Below are 20046 nucleotides of genomic sequence, written 5' to 3'. Positions count from 1 at the left end.
TGTTACACTGCAGTGACGCGTCAAATTAGGACAGGGGCACTTGTGGCACAAGGATATTTGTGGAAGCTGTATGTTACGTTTTTATAATACATAATCATGCTATATATTCATAGATACATACACACTTACATAAATACAGTTAGACCTTAAATTGTATTCGCGGTCTAATTTTTGTATGTATACGCGCATAAATAAATTGAATTTGTTTGATTTAATATTTGCCCGGGGATTCCGTAAGCTGAAATCCTTGCACGCCCCTATTTTATCAATTAATCAAATATTTATTTCTCAAATACTACATTACTTACATTACAATACCAGCGCCAAATTAATAGTGGTGTATCTTTCACGAAGCTTGCACGATGACAATATCGGATGAAGCGCCCCTCGGAATGTCTGGGAGATAGATTTTGCGGAAGATTTTTGAAGATCTTTTTTTTTGGCGGTGAGGTTAAGTTAAAAATGCCTTCTAACCATATAGTAACCGTCGCTGCTACGTGTGTGGTGATTCCACTAAAAAATCCCTCCTCTTCTCTTGTATTTTTGGCGACGGCAAATAAAGGCGACGAAACAATGTGTTGAAGGCCTATCACAATGGGTCCGTTGCGGCAACGAATTTGCCTGAGAGCAATATAGATTCAGTGTTATGTGTCACTCCATTTACGGCACGTATTTGGCGCCTTTGAATCAAGTACGCATAACCTATTTTGCTCTTAGTCAAATTCGTTTGAACCTAGCGACAAAAGGGAGGTGGATACATAAACTCATCAGAAGCGTACAGGTATGGGTAGAAAGAAGACATGGTGACACGGATTACTACCTCACACAATTCCTGACGGGACATGGATGCTACTGAGAGTATCTTCAAAGACTCGGCCACGACTTCGTAGCCGACTGCTCGTTCTGCGGCAGTTGTAGTGAGAACGCGGAACATATCTTCTTCTTCTGCCCGAGATACGTACCTGAAAGAATGTTGATCGAGGAAATAATAAAAGAGAGTAACCACAGGCATTATTGTAAATCACACACTGCAGTCGAAGCTGGTGTGAGCCAAGAGGAGAGAATGGTTCACGAAGGCGTTACAGGAACTGCGGGAGAAAGAATGGCAAAGCAGTAAAGAAAAAATACAAACAAGTAATGAAGAGTCGATAGAGAAGCTGTCATAGGCGAGTCTACAGCACGGAAATGGTTCGCAAAGTTCAAAAATGGCGACTTTCACGTCGATGAATTCGATGAAGAACGTCTCAATTCACTTTTGAAGGAGAGCGATGGCCAAACCAGTCGTGAATTGGCGGAAAAAATGAAATGCATTCATAAAACGATTCTCAATCACCTTCCTTCAATGGTATTTCACGAGCTCTACGTGAAAAAAGTCGCCTTGAAATAAACAGCGCTTTTTCTACCGAATCGTCACGGCAGATGAGAAATAGTGCCTATATATTAGCATATGAAGCAAAGAAAGCAGTAGGTGGCTCCAGGAGATACGCCAACGCCGAGAGTCAAGCCGGATTTTCACCCAAAGAAGATTATTATATGTGCTTGGTGGTACTGGGAGGGCATGATGCACCGGGAAATGCGCAAAAAGAATGCAACGGTCAACAAGAAGCTCTACATTGCCCAGCTACACCACGTGAATGAGGCTATTCGAGTGAAAATACCTAATCGACATGATCAAACCATGCTCCTTCACGACAACGCCAGGCCGCATGTTGCATAAGTCGTTAAAGCCGCACTCCAAGAGCGAGCTCGAATGGGATGTCCTTCAGCATCCGCCGTATTCTCCGGACCTTGCAACGACCGATTATTCTTTACATCTTTTCCGCTCCCTGTCAAACCTGTCATATGAAGGGCGTTACTTTCGATAGCAAAGAGGTCCTTAAAAACTGGCTCAACAAGAGCGGCATGAACAAATTGGTCGAGAGGTGGGGAGAGGTTGTAAACAGCAACGGTATTCGCCGATTAACTTATTGATATAATTATTGTTTAATTTTTAAATAAAAGTAAAAATTCTACGAACTTATTCCCCAACCCAATAATTCAATTTAGAAGTGCAAGACAACAGATAAAATGACACGCGCCCACAACAGTCGGTTCTACGTAACCGGAACGAGCCGGATTTATATCCGGCCAAGGACTGTCACTTCAGCAGCATTCACCGTATATGTTTGGGGAATGTTGCTGCTACAACAACAATAACTCGAAATTCAATTGGCGGCATCCCAGTGGGAATAAAAGAGAGAATTTTTAGAAATAAAGAATTTTTAGAAAAATAAAAGAATTTTGAAAAAGTCTCATTTTTAAATCCTATTGTTTTTAGCACAAGAATATATATTTTTTTACTTTACATTATTACATTTATTACAAGTTTAATTACAAGTTCTTTTCAAAATTATAATTGAGCAAATATCTGAGGACAAGAGGCCATATAATTACATTTTACTATTCAAACATTAATAAGTTTATGAATACTTTCAGAAAGGTTTTTGAAGACGTTCTGTTATTTTGGATTTCTCAATCGTTTTTAGATAAAAGCAAGGCGAATCTATTAAAGGTGGTATCGGCAAATCAGCTGATTTGTTTTTTCTTTCACCGTGTCCATGTGGTTGTCAGCCCAGAACGAATCAAGGCGAATTCATTTTTTGATTACTACTTTTCCAATACTTTGCTTTGACAATCAAACGTACAAAATATTGTTGTTGGTCTAGTGCTACCACCTTTAATGAATGAGCCTTGGATAAAAGTACGATAAGTTGAGAAAAAAAGATTGTTTAGATTAAAGTAAGTTATTCCATATTATTAGGTAGAAAATATAATTTTAGGTGTTTCGCTGTGCAGAACTGCATTTATTTTTATTAATTTAATACAATTTTCGTACATTTTTTATATTCAACTAAAGCACACTTGGTTTTGTTTTGTATATCATTTCGCAAAATGTTTCAACAGGTCTTTTGTAATTAATTGAGCTGCAGTATTAGTTTTTTTTTAATATAATTGCTAATATCAAATTTAAGCCTACAAATTGCTAGACTGTATATTTTGGAAAAAATTTCGATTTGTTGTTTCGTAAATGAAATGCTCGTAGCAGACTTTTTCGATTCCAATAATGTCTTAATTTTTTATGTATAATGCATATTTTGAAGTAATTAAAAACTTAAAAAAAAAAAAATCTGGGTGGTTAGTTCGAACAACTGTATAAGTATATAACTGATGTGTAAATCAGTATATTTGAGATTTAAAAATATCAACACGATTTCATAATATAATATAACATTTAATTATTCCTAAGGCGCGTAAATAAAAATTTATAAGGAACAAGTCATACCTGGCTAAATAAACACTAAATTACTAAAACTTGCTAAATAAACTAGGCAATAACAGGATAAAAATTAAAATTAAGGAAGTCGTAATGAAAATAAAATTAATTCATATACAATAATACAATACAATAAACTAATAACCAGTTCTAGCGACACAGTGTCCCTTGTCGTATATATTTTCTGCCTTCTCTAATCATTTAAGCTTCTAGTTCATTTCGTTCAGTATTTCGTCTCGTAGGACAATAAATCCGCCTGCCCTTGCTTGTCCCGTGTCGCATGATAGGCCTCACGCTCTTTGTCGGGGAATTTCGTTGGCAAATTGGGTGAATGCAAATTGACTTTCGCTTCGAAACGTATGCCCGCTACTTCCACCTCATAGTGGCCGGAAAGAATATATTCATTTGTCACCGGTAATTCCGTGCCATCTTCGGCGAAATTACGCACAAAGCCGAGGCAAACTTGCTTCTTGAATGTGAAGCCATAACCGGTGGTGGTGGTCATGCCTACATATGTGCCATCACGATAGATGGGTTCACCACCCCAACACCACAAATCCACTTCATGATCGTGATTGTTAAGTAGCAGCTGGACATACATGCGCTTGACGCCCTCTTCGCGTTGCTTAAGCAGCGCATCGCGGCCAATAAAGTTGATGGGTTTCTGTGTGTGGAAAAATGGAGTGAGTTACTATGAATTAATGAAATATGCCAAACTTGCATACATACATTCAATTTGACACGCCAGCTACGTCCGCATTCCAGCGGTGTGGTAAATGTGTTCAGATCCTGACCCCAGAAGGCATAGAATTTTTCAATACGCAATGTGCGCGTGGCATAGTAGCCTGCAAAGAAAGGTGACAAAGGTGACATAAACTTTGTATAAAATTAAATTAAAACTTGATTACCTACCTGCATGATGTATGCCAAATTTTTGTCCAGCTTGATACAAACGTGTGTAAACATGTAACGCGAATTCATTTGGTATATACAAAACATAACCTAATTCGCCAGTATGGGTAATATTTAGCACGCGTATCCCATTAGCCAAGCCCACATCGAGTTCCTGCATAGGAAAATACCAGTACATGACTAGCTAATCCACACACACATCCCTCCAATACTTACTTTATATGTAAAGAATGGGAAATTTTTCGGCGTCAAGTCGGTGTCCGTCAATTCGGAGAGCAAAATGCGTGTGTATGGGCCGAGTATACAAATGGCGGTGTACATTGATGTCACATCGGCTACGTTTACACCGGATCGTAAATGATTTGGCATATGTTTGCGTATCCAAGTGATTGAGCGCGTTTGTTGCACGGTTGGCGCGATCATCATATAGCTGAAGTTATAAAAGAACAAATAGTGATAATGTAAATCTTCGAATTTCAACCTAACTCCCAGTACTCACTGTCGCTCGGAGAGTCGCGCTATCGAGCAATCATTCTCATAGCCACCCAAATGGTTCTGCATGCCCGTGTGTATAATTGCACCCACCGGCACATCGACATCATTGGAGCAGAGATATTGCAACAAATCGATTACTTCACGTCCCTTCGACCATAGATCGTATTTGGTGAACGAACTATAGTCGGCGATGCCGATACGCTCACGACAGGCATTATACTCGTTGGCGACATGATCGAACCAGGGCGGCTTGCCGAAAGTTTTCGTTTCGGCAGTACGAAAGCGTGTTAAGCCAAACTCGTCTGAAAGTGATAAGAGATTATTTTTTTAATTATTTATTTAATTACCTTTTTTACAGTGAGCTTAAAATCTGCTCTCATTCTGGTATGCCATTTATTCCAACTCACCCATCTTGTCATTCGGATCGAAGAAGTTTGGTCGCTCATAGCCCATTGTTTGTCCAAATACTGCGCCTGCTTCCTTGAGCGCCGGATAGATTGGAGACATACGCAAATTGCGACCTGTTTGAAACTCATTGAATGGATAATTGATTTCGAAGTGCTTGCCTGGCACCTCTTTGCAGCGATCACGCAGAAACTTTCGATTGTTATGCAGTCCCAGAAAACGGCTTATATCCAATATATGTAAATCCAGAAACGTTGAACCCTTCACTATTAAATCGGCGATGACGCGCCCAATGCCACCTGCGGCCGAAACACCTATTGTTTTCATGCCCGCTGACACATAATAATTTTGAATTTCAGGTGCTTCACCCAAAATCCATTTACAATCTGGCGAAAACGATTCCAACGAGTTCGTCAGTCGATCAAGTAACGATGACCTCAGTAATGGAACGCGATACAGCAGCTCATCGAGTAGGCTGTGAAAGTGATCCCAGTCTGGTGGCTGCTCGCGCTCTTTTTGCGACAGCGGTATAACGCCATCTTCGTAGAGCATTTTTGCCTCGCGCTCAAAACCACCTAATGCAGAAATTATTATTATCTATAAGTTTTTAGTTTTTTGCAATAAAAATATTTTCTTGCACTCACCCGCCAATATGCGCCCATTTTTCTCACGGAAATATACGCGCCCGTCAAAGTCGCGTACGAATGGCGTCATCGGGTCGAGCCCTTCAATAGGTTTGGTATGCAAGTAATGATGCTCCACGGCCTTCAGTGGCACCTTTACTTGCGGCGTTGACAGTGTACCCACACCACGCGCCCAGAATCCCGCACAATTCACAAAATAGTCACACAGCACATCGCCCGCCGAAGTCTCGATGCGGCTCACCTTTCCATGTGCACTGTTAATCTTTAGCACCGCACAGTGTTCTACCACCTGCACACCCAAACGACGCGCTTCCTCAACAAACGAGATGCAAACTTTATGCGGGTCACAAACGCCATCTTCGGGAATCCACAATCCACCAGCCAGATCGCTCGTCTCAATCAACGGACAACGTTCTTTGCATTGTTCGGCTGTGAGTATCTCGCAATTGATGCCCCAAGCGCGCCCCTGAGAACGCATGCGATGGAAAACCGTCATACGATCGAAAGTACGCGCCAAATTTAAACTGCCGACTGGCTGCCAACCCGTGGCTAGTCCTTGCGCTGTTAAGGATTTGATCAAGTCAATTGAGTACTCGGCCAGTCGCAATTCTGTGTAACTTGGCTCAAAACGCCCAGCCAAGCCGCTAGCTGCCCAGGGATTGCCACCACCCACATTGTCCTGTTCAATAAGCAAAGTGTCTTTGCCCCAGCCTTGTAGCGCCAAATGGTAGGCGACCGATGCACCCACAGTGCCACCGCCACAGATTACGACACGTGCCTGCTCAGGTAGTTTGATGATAGATTCAGAACTTTCAGGTTCATGTGGCTTGAACTTACGCTTTCGCAGAACATTCGCTTGCGCTGGTTCACCAGCGTCAGTTTTCTGTTGCAGCGCATAGGCGCTAGTGGAGAGCGTTGCCCGAAATGCTAACAGCTGTTGTATTCTCCACAAATCGGGCACTTTCGCCACAACATTATGTCCTTTACGCAAATGGAGCATAGCGCGTGAGATTCAGGAGTTTATTCGCCTTTAGTAATTTTCTTTTGTATTAATTTGCGACACGCAAATAATTCACATTTGTTGTTTTCTTTTTCTTCAGTAAATACAAGAAAGTTGCAAATGTTTCTGACAATAGGACTATTTACTATTTTAAATACTGAGTGGTTGGTTTTTCGATTTTTTCTTGCTTTACAAAAGTAGAAAAATTCAAAAACTTTACAATTTTTTCAAATTATGCTATATGCTATATAATTTTTGCGTTATATCTACTAAAATATTAGAAAATTTTCAACAGCTGATAGCTGATACTTGTTGTGACAGTACAAACAAAAACAGAGAAAAAAGTAGAAGAGAGAGTTGCTTCTATACCGGCTATATATAGTGTTGCCAGTATGCATACATTTAATAATAATAATTGGCGCGTACACTTTTGTTATGTTTGGTCGAGTTCCTTCTACTCTTTGTGGTGCGCACACATTTAGATGTGAATAAAAAGAAAATAAAATTTTAGCAGGACCTCCACTCAGTTTAGGCATTAGGGAAGTTAGAAGGACCGTTATTTGTCTCTCAGATTTTTAGCGCTCTTATTTTTATTTCAATAAAATGTTTGCATATGTACACCTAACCTAACTTTTTTGTTGACTATTTCGATTATTTTCCTTTCAATTCTATTTTGTTTAATCTTGTACTGCATCATTATCAAGTTTTACATATGCAATGAACTGAAAACAACTGGGACATCAATATTCAAAAAATTCAAATTTATATAAATAAAGAAATTATTCACAGATTTTTAAGAAATCATTTGCGTTGAATATATTCCGTTTTTAACTATTCAATGTGCATAATTTTTATTTTAATATTAAAGGTAACTCCGTTTATTTAAGTAATAACCGCAATAGCATACGTTTTCAAGGTCAAACAAAAAGTGGACGCCCTAATTTTGTTTAGCACATTTAAGAAAGCTATGTGTGTTTGGTTTTTTTTTCACAATGGAAATGCAAAAGTTAATTTTATTTCTCATATTTTGCCATTGACGTTACAAGTTTTCAAGAGTGAAAAAGTGTGGCTCAAATAGCGGAAATTTCGAAAAAGCCTATGTCTACAGTATTTAATATAGATATATAATATAAAATATAATGAAAACCATTATTTTCTTAGAAAGAGTAGTACTGGAAGACTTTCCAAAATAAACTCAAATGTGACCAAGAGAAGGATTTTACATTTAATAAAAGAGAACCCGAAAATTTCGGCAAGTAACATTTCTAAATCACTTAAAAATTCATCAATTGTGGATGTTTATCACGCACCCTATCACCCACAAATTACAGCGTACATTTCTAAAAAAAAAGCCACTTATTTCAAGGATTAATGCGAGTAAAAGGTTTAACTATGCTAAAGAATACGTTAGCAAGCCGAAGGAATTTCGGAGAAACGTTATTTTCACAGACGAGTCTAAATTCAACTTATTGAAATATTGAATATGCTCCCCCAAAATTGTCGAAAAATGACAGTTACCAACAACGTTCACCTTCATGCACGCCAACGACTCAAAGCAAACTGCGTTGATTGTGAGAGAATTGTTGCTTTAAAATGTGAAAACAGTATTGCCCCATCCCAGCCCAAATAAAAATCCCATTGAGCACTTGTGAGCTCACATTAAAAGAGAATTGCGCAAACGACTGATTCGTTGTAAAAATTGCCTAAAATCAGTAATTGAAAAGATGGGGAAAATATTTCAATAGATGTCATTAAAATTATGATAGACTCCGTGCAACGACGTCCATAAGGTGCGAAATTGGTGCAAAGGGATACTGCACAAAATATTAGTTCATCAATTTTCCCTTATTTCCATATTTTCATTATTGTTCCACTTTATGTTTAAGTTGTGAAATTGAATTATTGTTTTGCTGACTGGAAAACTGCCAAATAATTTAAATATATTATTATACTAATTTCGTTTTTTACAATCAAATACTGAATTGAATACTTTATATTGGCTTTTGATTTTTGAAAATTTAATGAACCCTTCTCAAGTTATAAGGCATTGAAGTCAGAACAAACAAGTGTGCCAGTTTATCTTTGGTCACTATATATCCTTTTAAGACTTTAAGACGGTCCGTGAATACCAACACACTACATGATGGTATTCTCTTTCAATGGGTTGAAATGTCTAACTAAAGGAAATGCCTCCATGTCTGGTCTTAAAGTTTTAATACATTTTTTTTTGTGTTGCCAGTTAAACTCATAATTTTCCTCTGTGATCTGTCTATTCAGCAGCATTCTCCTGCCAATGGAATGACACACTCTTCACAATGTAGTACAGCAGATTGGAGTTCATACATTTATGGCCTCTCCTCCCATTTATGGTTTGCGTCTCCAAGTAGTTCCATAAATGTAGGGAACTTCAGCTTAGTGCTGATCCCGCAAGGCATGACATAAATGCCCTCGGAGATTTGTCTCTGCGCGCTGAGAGGTGGCTATCATTAGAAGAAGTCTTGTATCCGTTGGTGTTTCAAAAATAAATATTTTCTTGTCGCTATGTTTTCTCGGTCTGGCAACGTATAGTTCTGTTATCAAATTACCAACAGCTGATTTGACAACAGCTGTGGCAACAGTGCTTTTAAAAGTGTAAGAAAGTCAATTACAGCGACTTATTTATTTCAAATTAGTTTGCAATAATAAAGTAAAATAATGAAAATATCCCAACTACAAAGGTGCATAAAAACAAGTTTACTTTGCTTTAGCGCCAGTAGGTCAGTGCAAATTCGACAAATAAGCTGCACCAAAAGCTTGCAAAGATCACTGGAACCAGTGAGGGAGCAAAATAAAGGTACCTCAACGCGCACGGGTGAGTATTGATAACATGGTAGGTAATTGCATACAATAACGTTGACATTTATTTTAATACTTTTGCAGATGCTGCGGCACATTTCGAGTTTCATGGCCAGTGGCCAACAGCGGAACAACAGAGTTTTCTTAAAGATATGCGCTTGCATACAAATTTCATAACGACCGAAGAGGAGGCTAAGTTGATAGAGGAAATTGAACCTTACATGAAGCGGCTGCATTATGAATATGATCATTGGGATGATGTAATGGAAATGCGTTTCAAAATACTACACCTTTTAAAATTTACTTATCCACACAGGCTATACATGGGTTCCGCGAAACAGAGCGCAAACAGTGGTATCCGCATAATCGAGCGGTGCTTGAACGTGTGCGTCACATAGCCTTCGATGGTGAGATTATGCCGTATGTGCATATATTGGACTTAGCGGCAGCGGGCGTAATCAAACCGCACGTGGATAGTACAAGGGTATGAATGCACTGACATTTTAATTAAAATATTTGCTAACTTCTATACATCCAATTGCCTAAATTAGTACTGCGGCAATACAATAGCCGGCATCAGTTTGTTAAGCGACAGTGTTATGCGTTTGGTGCGCGTCGACGAACGTAAATATCAACAAGGTAAGGCCGTGGCGGCGGCGTCTACAGAAACGGTAAGCAATGGCAGTGGTGACAGTAAACCGGACGTTGCCGCTACTCAAAATGCGCCAACTCTTCAAGATGATGCCTATCGCAATCGGCCGGTTACCTCGTTAGAGAATAATTTTTATGTCGATGTGCTGCTGCGTCGTTATTCGTTGTACATAATGAGGTACGTGTGCGGCATTCCAGTAGTTTGGGTGTTGTTAATTTGATATTTCTTTTTAATTTTCCCCATCTACAGCCACTCTTCACGTTACAATTTCACACATGAGATACTCGCCAACGATGTGTCACACTTTCAGGGGCAGCATATTAAAAAAGATCGACGCATATCGATTATTTGTCGAAATGATCCATGAAAGTTAGCTGTTGTCATATTTTTTTGGCAACAATAAGTTGTATATTTTGGAAGAACTTGGGGGCGCGTATGCGTGCTTGAGAAGGGCTGCTGAGCCCACTCAGTGGCGGCTTGTTGTGAATATCTGTATAATATTTTTCAATTAGATTTTATAGAAAGTTTACAGCAACACTATTGGTGGTGAATAAAATGCAGACTTGACTGCGTTTAATTTTACTATATTATAAAAAAATATTAAATTAAATTAATTATTATTTTTGAAAAAAAAAAAGTTATTTTAGCGCGGCTAACTGTAGTAAATTTTAATCTTTCATAGAAAGCTTACAGCAACACTACTGGTGGTGCATAAAATGCAGACATTATTTTTGAAAAAAAAAACAACGAAAAAAAATTGTTATAATATTTTAGTGCGGCTAACTGTCGTTAATTTTGGTCGCACATATTTTTTAATATTTTGAAATAAAAAAAAAATATATATTAAATATTAGCTTACCAAATATCAACTGAAATAAGTTAGTCATTTGCATAGAAAAAACAATGGTTTGTACTTTTATTTAATTTTTATTAATAATTCACTCTTTATAATTGGTTTTACTTCTATTTTTCGCACTGCAAACTAAATAATTAATTTTGTTGATATTTTCTTGTATTAATTTTAAGGTTACACTTGCACTCTGCTGTATTAAATTGTTACTAAATGTATATGTACTTTGTCTTTAACTAGTTTATGCATTTAGCAGTTGTTCAAATAGTTATTTGACTTTTTAAATTTTTACCAATTGTCACTGCGTCTTGCAACATATTTTTCATAATAGATTTTGTTTTATATAATTGTTTATCTTCAATGTACATAACTTACGCAGTATTTCTTTTTGTATTTTCTTAATTGCTGAACATATTTAACAATTTTATTTGTTTATAACTTTTTATTTTTTATTATTTGCATATATCGCTGTTGCAATGTTGAACTGCCAATTGATTTAAGGTATTTCTCGCTTTTCAAATATTTGTGTTTTTGTTATTGATTGACCAACACAAGCCAACTACAGTGAATTCTTGATAACTTGCACTTCAAGTTAAGGTTTGAGTTATCGAGTAACCACTGTAGTTTAGTGTAGTTTGTATTTTGGCGTATTTTCAGCACTTTTAATACTTTAATTTACTATCATTGTTTATTTTACTCAATTTACACAAAAGTTGGCAACTCGTAAAATTGTTGTTGTTGCTTCTTAAATGCATTTTTGAAATACTTGTCAGTGTATGTGTGTGTATTTGGGTCTCAATTCATTGTATTGTTGTTGTCAATTTATTGTTTTTGCGCTTGCAGTTTGAAAAAGTTGTTGCTGTATATGGTACTAAAATATTTTTTTTTTTTTTAATTTAATACTTTGTAACTTTTGCAACGCAACGCTTAAATGTTTCTTTGGCTAAGTCAGCAAATTACTTACATACATTTTTTTGCTTGTTCATTTCAGTTACTTTTGTTTTTCTTCAATATGTTGTGACTATTTTCTTTGTTTTCAAGTTTAATTCAACGGGTTGGTACTGTAGTAAATTATTTCGCATTTTATGGAATTTCGCTTACCAGTCAGCAATCCGTGATATTTTTGCAAAATTAATTTTAATTTATAACATACTTGTTTTCTCAATTGTTGTTGTTTTTTTTTTTGCAAGCTCTCAAAGCTTCTAAATTTCAAATCTATTGCTTCTATTTAACACTTAGTTTTGGTTAAGTGAAATTTTGTAGCTGTTCATTTTTGTGGTTATTTAATAAGCTTTTAATTTCGAATTCAAACTCGCGCTATTTATTAATTTTATTTAATTTTTTTTATGAATATTTATGTATTCCTTATTATTCTCGTTTCAACAATTTTTTTCATATTTAAAGAAATTTCATAAAAAGCAATATTTCTATTCTTGAATTAAAATGAAAAGATCGCTGCTAAAACCGAATTTAAAATATGTAGCACAGAAAAAGCTTAAAAAGATTCAAAATAGAAGGTCTATTTAAGGGCGCTAATTTGTTTTAATACGCAGCATATCATTTATTTTCGAGATACCATACTAAAATACACTTTCCTGGATGTACGGGGATCACAGACACCGCATCTTCCGCGGAAGCAGACGAGAACACGATAAACCGCGGGCTTAACCAAAACCGCCCCTGTGAGAGAACTGTCCTAGTAGCGCTGGACCTGAAAAAGGCTTTCGACACAATTAGCCATTCCAGGCTACTAGATAACATTATACAATCGACACTCCCGCTAGGGCAGAAGAGGTGGTCCGCTAATTATTTGAGTGGGCGGCACTCGTCAGTAATCTTTCGAGACGACATCTCTAAAGAGAGGAAAATTAAGCAATGTGTTCCGCAGGGTGGCGTCCTTTCACCCTTGCTTGTATCGAAACTCCCCTGGCCACCAGTGGGGGTCTTCCTGGTCTCCACGCTGATAGTTTTTCGATAATGGCGTCGGGCAATGGCCTGAGCGCCAAGATAAACGACTACCCGCCTGCCTTCCTCGCTTCTTCATTGCGAGAAATCTACAACTTTCCTCCACTAAGTCCACGGAGACCTTCTTTACCACCTGGACAAAGGAGGTCACACTGCAGCTCAAGCTCAAAGTCGACGACACACCAATTCCGACTGTTAACAATTCCCAACATTTTGAGAGTAAACTTCGACAGTTTGTTCTCCTTCTCTGCGCACACAATCGCAATTGCTAATAAAGTCCAAAACCGTAACGAGGCCCTCAAATCGCCAGCCGGCAGTACTTGGGGCACAGACAAAGAAATGTTGTTGTACGCTGCGCCTGTCTGGTCGCTTGAAACTAGTGATACGTAGTAGAAAAAGCTTCAGACATGTCAAAACACTGCTATTCGGACAGCGACGGATGCCTCCCGATGTCCCCACTACAACACCTACATTATGAGGCACAGATGCTCCCTGTGGAGGAGCACAACAAGCTGGTCAGCAAACAGTTTCTACTAGGGTGCTAACGCAGGTTTAACCCATGAACCACAGACGCCTCCCAGGCACGTCAGGAGACACCTCTTCAATTACACCGACGAGATCCAGGACAAAACAATTCGAGAACTGCTGGACCAGATAGTGTTTAGAAAGACAATCAACGGCATTCTCCGGGAGGCACTTACCACCTTCTTAAGCTCCCGACCTCCGAGTGCCGTAATCGGAGTCTACCATCCTTAGCAGATGAAGAGATCCAGCTACTCCAAGATACCCGCACATCCTTGGCACAATTTCTGGATTTTGTAGCAGGTTACCTATTCAGAATTGACCCCGAAATACCAAACAAATATCATCATGTGAAGGCACCCCGCACCATACTAACCACCTTTTCACATGCCCCATCAAACCCACTTATCTAACAGACCTTCCCTTCTGGACCCAACCTGTCGAAACAGCAAGTTTCCTGAGCCTACCGTTAGATGAGCTAGACGAAGACGACCGGTAATTTACATTGCACTGACAGGGTTTAGTATGCTGCTACTCTGAAGCTGCTCTACATAGGGTTGTACTGCAGATAGAAAGGGCAATGCATTACAGTGAATACGCGGTTGAAGTCCTCCTTGACTTCCAGATATGCATTCAACACATCCATCGATACAAAACTGGATCGGCAACCTATTCAATTGTCGCACTGTGGCAATAGTATGGGGTTCTTTGGTCATGTGTCGGAGAGTTAATATAGATACACCACAAGGAGGCGTACTCTCTCCTCTACTGCGGACTCTGGTAATAAACAGGGTCTTACTTAAAATGAGAAACGGGGGACCAAAGTTAACTGCTTTTGCAGATGACCTGGCCATCATTATCTCAGGAAAATGTCTAAACACTAGGAGTCGAGCTTTTGAAGAGGTACTTAAGAAAATCAGCAAGTAGGCTGTTGAAGCGGGACGAAGGAGTATAAATGTATGACTCCCGCAAACCCCAAGCGTTGGAGGCGAGAACACAGCCCGCAGCGGTGTAGATGCTCTAGTTTCCCGATTTTTCGAATTTGTGCCCTCACTTGGATTCTCGCCAAGCGGATGAGACAGTTCAGATGAATTGAGGAAGTTCAGAGTTTCCATATCTGTCAGCAGATGCATTCATTATTTGAGGGCGGCAAAAGATCGGACTCTTTCACTGAGTCAGCTCATTTGGATTCGAATGATCATTAGAGATTAACAACAGTCAAAGTAGATGCATGAACTCAAACGCCTAAAACTGTTGGAAGAAGTTAAATATGCATTTTAAGGGCTCTGCTGAAGAAGTGGGTTTGTGACATGTGATTTCGAGAGTTAGAAATCTCAAAAACATTCGAATATATAATATGACCCCCACCTCTGAAGCGGCCAGCAAGAAAATAAAGTTAAAGACGGAAATGAGTAAATCAAGTTCTCTGCTATGATCAAGGATGGTCTTGTCCCGAAGAAAATGAGCGTTATGTTAATTGTGGACTCTACTCTCGAGTCTCTATTTTCTACTCCGCGCAAACCCTCTCTGCGGGCAAGAAGAGTCTAGCGACAAAGAAAGGTATTCAGCGTGACATTAAAGGCCACATTGAAGATGTTGGTTTCTAAGAAGGCAACTGCGATTCAGTAGGTATCTGAGCAGAAGCGGTGGAATACTTTACCGCTGCTCAATTACCAATCATGGAGCATTTGTTGTTGCGCCTCCTCACTCTTGCCGGAAAGATATTATAAAGTTAAAATTATAGAATTAATTCAATTACATTTGGAAGATTGGCATGACAGAAATGTATCTTACGATCAGCTTTACCGCTCCCATGACAGTCGGTTCTATGTAGCCGGAACGATCCGGATGTATATCCGGACAAGGACTGTCACTTTAGCAGCATTCCCTGTTATGTATGGGGAATGTTTTTGCTGCTACAACAACAATAACAAGAACAACAACGATAAGCTTTTGCTCAGAATTTATGAACAAAATCAGATCGCAAGTTCGAAACACATTTGAATTCGATGCCAGGTGGAAAAAAAGACTCTCTCTAAGAGAGATTTACGTTCATAGAGCGCAAAATTGGGAGAATACAGAAGATGGCGTATACTACTAATCGACTCCCAGTGGATTTGACAGAATAAGCGCTTGAACTGAGTTTTGCTTATATATTTTTTTCTTTACAAACAACTTTTTCGCCCACTTCGCTTTTCTATTATCTTTCTTGCTTACATTAACCTAACCTAACTTTAATTTTTGTTTATGCAAGTTCACTGCTTTGACAATCCCTTTCTAGTTCTCTCGCTCATCTCATTTACAATACCTAATTATATTCTATCATTCTTGCATAGAGGGGATTCACACTCGTTGAGGGCGTTCACAGGAGCCGATATGATTGCCGTGTAGCAGATATTAGATTTTGCTTTCTTCCGAATTTCGAAAACAAAATTCTTTAATTTCATTTCCATAGATTCTACTACGAGACCTAAACGCAAGCTTGCATTACAAGCCTTAAAACGCAAATCTAAGACGAAGTGAGGGTTTCAAAAAAAAAAAACATTAATAAATAAATCTGCACTTTGCTTTAAAATCTGTAGTTATAGTTTTCTTTTAAATTGTATGCGTTTTACTATAATTAAACTCGGTTTCTTCAAATATGGATGCATTTTGAAAATTAAAAATATGATCGGGTAGTTCATAATTAAGTGCAAAAAAATTGGCAACATAGCATTGGCAAAATACCATTGCAATACAACAACAAAAAGTAAATATTTGCTATCATACTTCACAAATCCCATGTTGCCAGATCACTTGTACTTAATTGTGAAGTACATTAAACTTTTTATATTCAATTTGTGCTAAAAATATTATATTTTCTTTTCCTTTATTTTTAACATTTTTTTATCTTTATTTTTATATATTTATTTAACACTTATTTTCTTAAATAAATATTGCATATACAGGCAATTATAAAGTGTTCCTATTTTTTTTAATAAATTTATGTCTTCATGTTAGTATGTTTGCTTACAATTGTACAGCGCGCTAAATGTATAACTCCGATTTCCCTTTTATCAACTTATTTATTCTTTCACTTTTCTTTTTAGTATATTTACCAAGATTCAGATCAAAGTAGATGAGTGAGGGGCGAGAAAAAGTCACTTAAGGTAATTCTTTGTAGAGTTTGAAAGTGTTTTTGTTTTCAGTGTATGTATATATAGTTAGTAGAATATTTTTTGTTTTTGAGTAGAAAGGCACAGAAGAAATAATGTTTCTCTCATTTGTAATAATTATTTTGTAGTTTTTTGATACATTATTTTTCGTTAAATTAAATTTTACGCAGTTAGTTTTTGTGTTAAGAGAATGAGCTCAACGATCAACGCGAGCCTTCACAGCTTAAAAGTGCGTGTGTGTGTGTGTAGAAAAAGAGAAAGAATGAGAGTGAATGAGTTACGCAAAAAATGAGTAGAAATTAAGTTAATTTGTGAAAAGTGTACGTTTTGGGTTTGCTTGGGGTAAAGGATTGAATGAAAAAAGGTTATGAAGCCTTTGGACAGTGTGCGGATAGCACTTAAAATTGCTTAGTTCAAATAAGGAATTATCAAAATTATGAATTAAATGAGTGAGTGGCTTCAAAATACTCAGTGATCTAATACTCAGAAAATTTTTGAATGTAAAATTCGCTCGCTGAATTAAGAGAGTGTTTAAATGCTCGAGTGTTATTTTATTTTCCTTTACCGCTTGCCAATAGAGCGCAGAAATTACCGAATTCATTTGCTAGAAAAAGTAGTTGCCAGAGTGATTGAGTTCAAAAATGAGTACTTATTAAATGGGGTTTTAAAAAATCTGCAAACTACTCAGTGAACCAATACTCGAAAAACCATTGAGTGTAAAATTCGCTCAGTACTAAAATAATTACATATCATTTATGAAAATCGGATAACAAAAAACCAGGTTATAATAAAAAATCCATTTTGGCGATTTTTAGAAGGTTGAAAAAAAAATGTTTTTGTGGTACGGAAATTCTCTCAACATAAGCTGTAAACACAGAGGTGGATTTTTGGAACTTTTTTTCTCGACTCAGTCTAGTATACTATGCTGAAGCTTCCTTCGCAGAGAATGTATGAGCTTGTTAAAATATGCGTTAACGACCATGAGACTTGAAAAAGTAGTCAGCAAAACTTGACCTTGTCCTTCAAATAGTAGTTCTGCATGAAAAGAGCGAGTGAGTGAGTTCAAAAAACTACTCAATTTTGTCTCAAAGAGAATGGAACTACAATAAAATTTAATTTAGTGGTTTTCGCTCGATGGTGTAGACTGACTGCAGAAGAAAAAAGGTACTACAATTGATTGGATATGCAGAAAAAGAAGGTTCAACACTTTTTCGAAAATTCGGCAACATATGAACAAGCTCATAAGTGTGCTCGCTTGGGAACGACATCTCGAAGGAAGTGCCGCCAGACTAAGAGGATCGCACAAGGGAAGATCGCTAATCGATGCCCAATCCAAGCCACTCCATTAAAAATGTGTATGCATGATTTATTAGCACGAGAAGTGTGCTCTTGTTGCTGTATTTGTATTAACTGAGTATGCTCAGAAAAGAGAGAGCGAGCGAGTGAATATGAGTAAAAGTTTAAGTATGAGCGTGAGCAAGTGAGAAAGTACACTTTCAACAGTGTACGAAAAGTATTGGAAATTATTTTGTTTTTGTGTTTTCTTTACATTCGCATTTGTTTAATGTGTGAACGCGTGCTTTAAGAGAAAATCATAAAGTTCAGAAATTGACAGTTGTTTCTTTTTTGCATTTTTATTACACACATTTCGTTAAAACTTTCTTTTAAACTTTTGAAATATTTTTTTGTTTTAATTTCGAAGTTTTCCTTTTTTATATTTCTAATGAATTTACAAATTCTAATTCGTTGAATAGTGCGCTATATATAGGCCATATATAGTATATAGAGTATACAGTTGTATATAATTTTTGCTCTTCTTCTTCCTAATCGTCTACTACATAGGTATGTCGTTTTTGGTTTATGAGTATAAAGGGTTTTAGGATTTTAAATTTACAAATTTTGTCGTAAAAAGTGTTTTTTTTTGCTAGATTTTATGTTTAGTGTGTTAAACACATTCTATGCTACATGTTTTAAAAAGTTTTTCAGAAAAAGGCAATAGTAAGTTGTATATAGGTTTCATACATACATACATTCAAATATGCAGAAAATTCGCTAGATTTCTTTACTTTTTTGTACCTACCAAATATTTAATTTTTCTTATTTCGTATAACTACAGGTTATGGATATCTACAATAACACGAAACTCTTTTCGATAAATACGATATATGTACTCGTATGAATATCTTAATTACTTAGTCTACCTTAACTATTACATTAGGTATGTGCTAGAAATGATGAGAAGAAAGAAGAGTACAAGTCCACCTGTACTCACCTGGACTTCTACTGGCTTCTTTTTTCTCATTGATTCTAGTGAAGTAATGACACAAAAAAATGACTTATGTTAGTATTTAAAATAGAACTTACATTGAAAGCTTGCTGAAAAAAATAATTATCTTCTTGTCTTTTTTCAGCTTCACTCGTTTTAACTCGCCATATACAGCATTTTTAGTTCAAAAACCACACATTGTCAACTAGAAGTGTAAGTGTAGTCAGCAAAAGAAAAATCTACGTACTTCATTTGGTTTAAAAAAAAAAAGTTCGACCTGAATGGAGTCATGATAAGTGAGTTGGTTGAAGAAAAAAGAGGTTGTCTGTAAAGTCGGTTTACTGACGATAGTTTAACGTGATAACGTCATAAGAAAATACTGATTGAATGGTTGCATTTTTGAAAAGAAAATTTTAATTTTATTTGTTTGATAGATATTTTGTATGGATATAGAGAATAAGTTAAAATTAACATAATATACTTTAACATAACATAACATAACATAACATAACATAACATAACATAACATAACATAACATAACATAACATAACATAACATAACATAACATAACATAACATAACATAACATAACATAACATAACATAACATAACATAACATAACATAACATAACATAACATAACATAACATAACATAACATAACATAACATAACATAACATAACATAACATAACATAACATAACATAACATAACATAACATAACATAACATAACATAACATAACATAACATAACATAACATAACATAATATAACATAACATAACATAACATAACATAACATAACATAACATAACATAACATAACATAACATAACATAACATAACATAACATAACATAACATAACATAACATAACATAACATAACATAACATAACATAACATAACATAACATAACATAACATAACATAACATAACATAACATAACATAACATAACATAACATAACATAACATAACATAACATAACATAACATAACATAACATAACATAACATAACATAACATAACATAACATAAC

At 36.7% G+C, this 20046-nt stretch overlaps 2 protein-coding genes across 2 annotated transcripts; one reads left to right on the top strand and one right to left on the bottom strand.

Annotated features, from left to right (window-relative positions):
• Window positions 1-2928: 2928 nt before the first annotated feature.
• On the bottom strand, window positions 2929-7049 carry LOC129238468 (pyruvate dehydrogenase phosphatase regulatory subunit, mitochondrial). The gene is made up of 7 exons (XM_054873495.1): window positions 5770-7049; window positions 5128-5700; window positions 4725-5022; window positions 4442-4655; window positions 4226-4379; window positions 4043-4158; window positions 2929-3977 (listed from the first exon to the last, which is right to left on the bottom strand). The coding sequence occupies exons 1-7, from the start codon at window positions 6767-6769 to the stop codon at window positions 3537-3539; spliced, it is 2796 nt and encodes a 931-aa protein (XP_054729470.1). The 5' UTR covers window positions 6770-7049; the 3' UTR covers window positions 2929-3536.
• A 2348-nt stretch (window positions 7050-9397) lies between these two features.
• Window positions 9398-10843, top strand: LOC129237779 (alpha-ketoglutarate-dependent dioxygenase alkB homolog 7, mitochondrial). The gene is made up of 5 exons (XM_054872713.1): window positions 9398-9620; window positions 9689-9864; window positions 9921-10088; window positions 10156-10433; window positions 10506-10843. The coding sequence occupies exons 1-5, from the start codon at window positions 9464-9466 to the stop codon at window positions 10621-10623; spliced, it is 897 nt and encodes a 298-aa protein (XP_054728688.1). The 5' UTR covers window positions 9398-9463; the 3' UTR covers window positions 10624-10843.
• The last annotated feature ends 9203 nt before the right edge of the window (window positions 10844-20046 follow it).

Source organism: Anastrepha obliqua, chromosome 2 (assembly GCF_027943255.1).
Source record: "Anastrepha obliqua isolate idAnaObli1 chromosome 2, idAnaObli1_1.0, whole genome shotgun sequence".
In the NCBI taxonomy this organism is placed as follows: Eukaryota; Metazoa; Arthropoda; class Insecta; order Diptera; family Tephritidae; genus Anastrepha; species Anastrepha obliqua.
The sequence above is the reverse complement of the archived record's forward strand: the minus strand, read 5'-3'. Positions and strand labels throughout refer to the sequence as shown.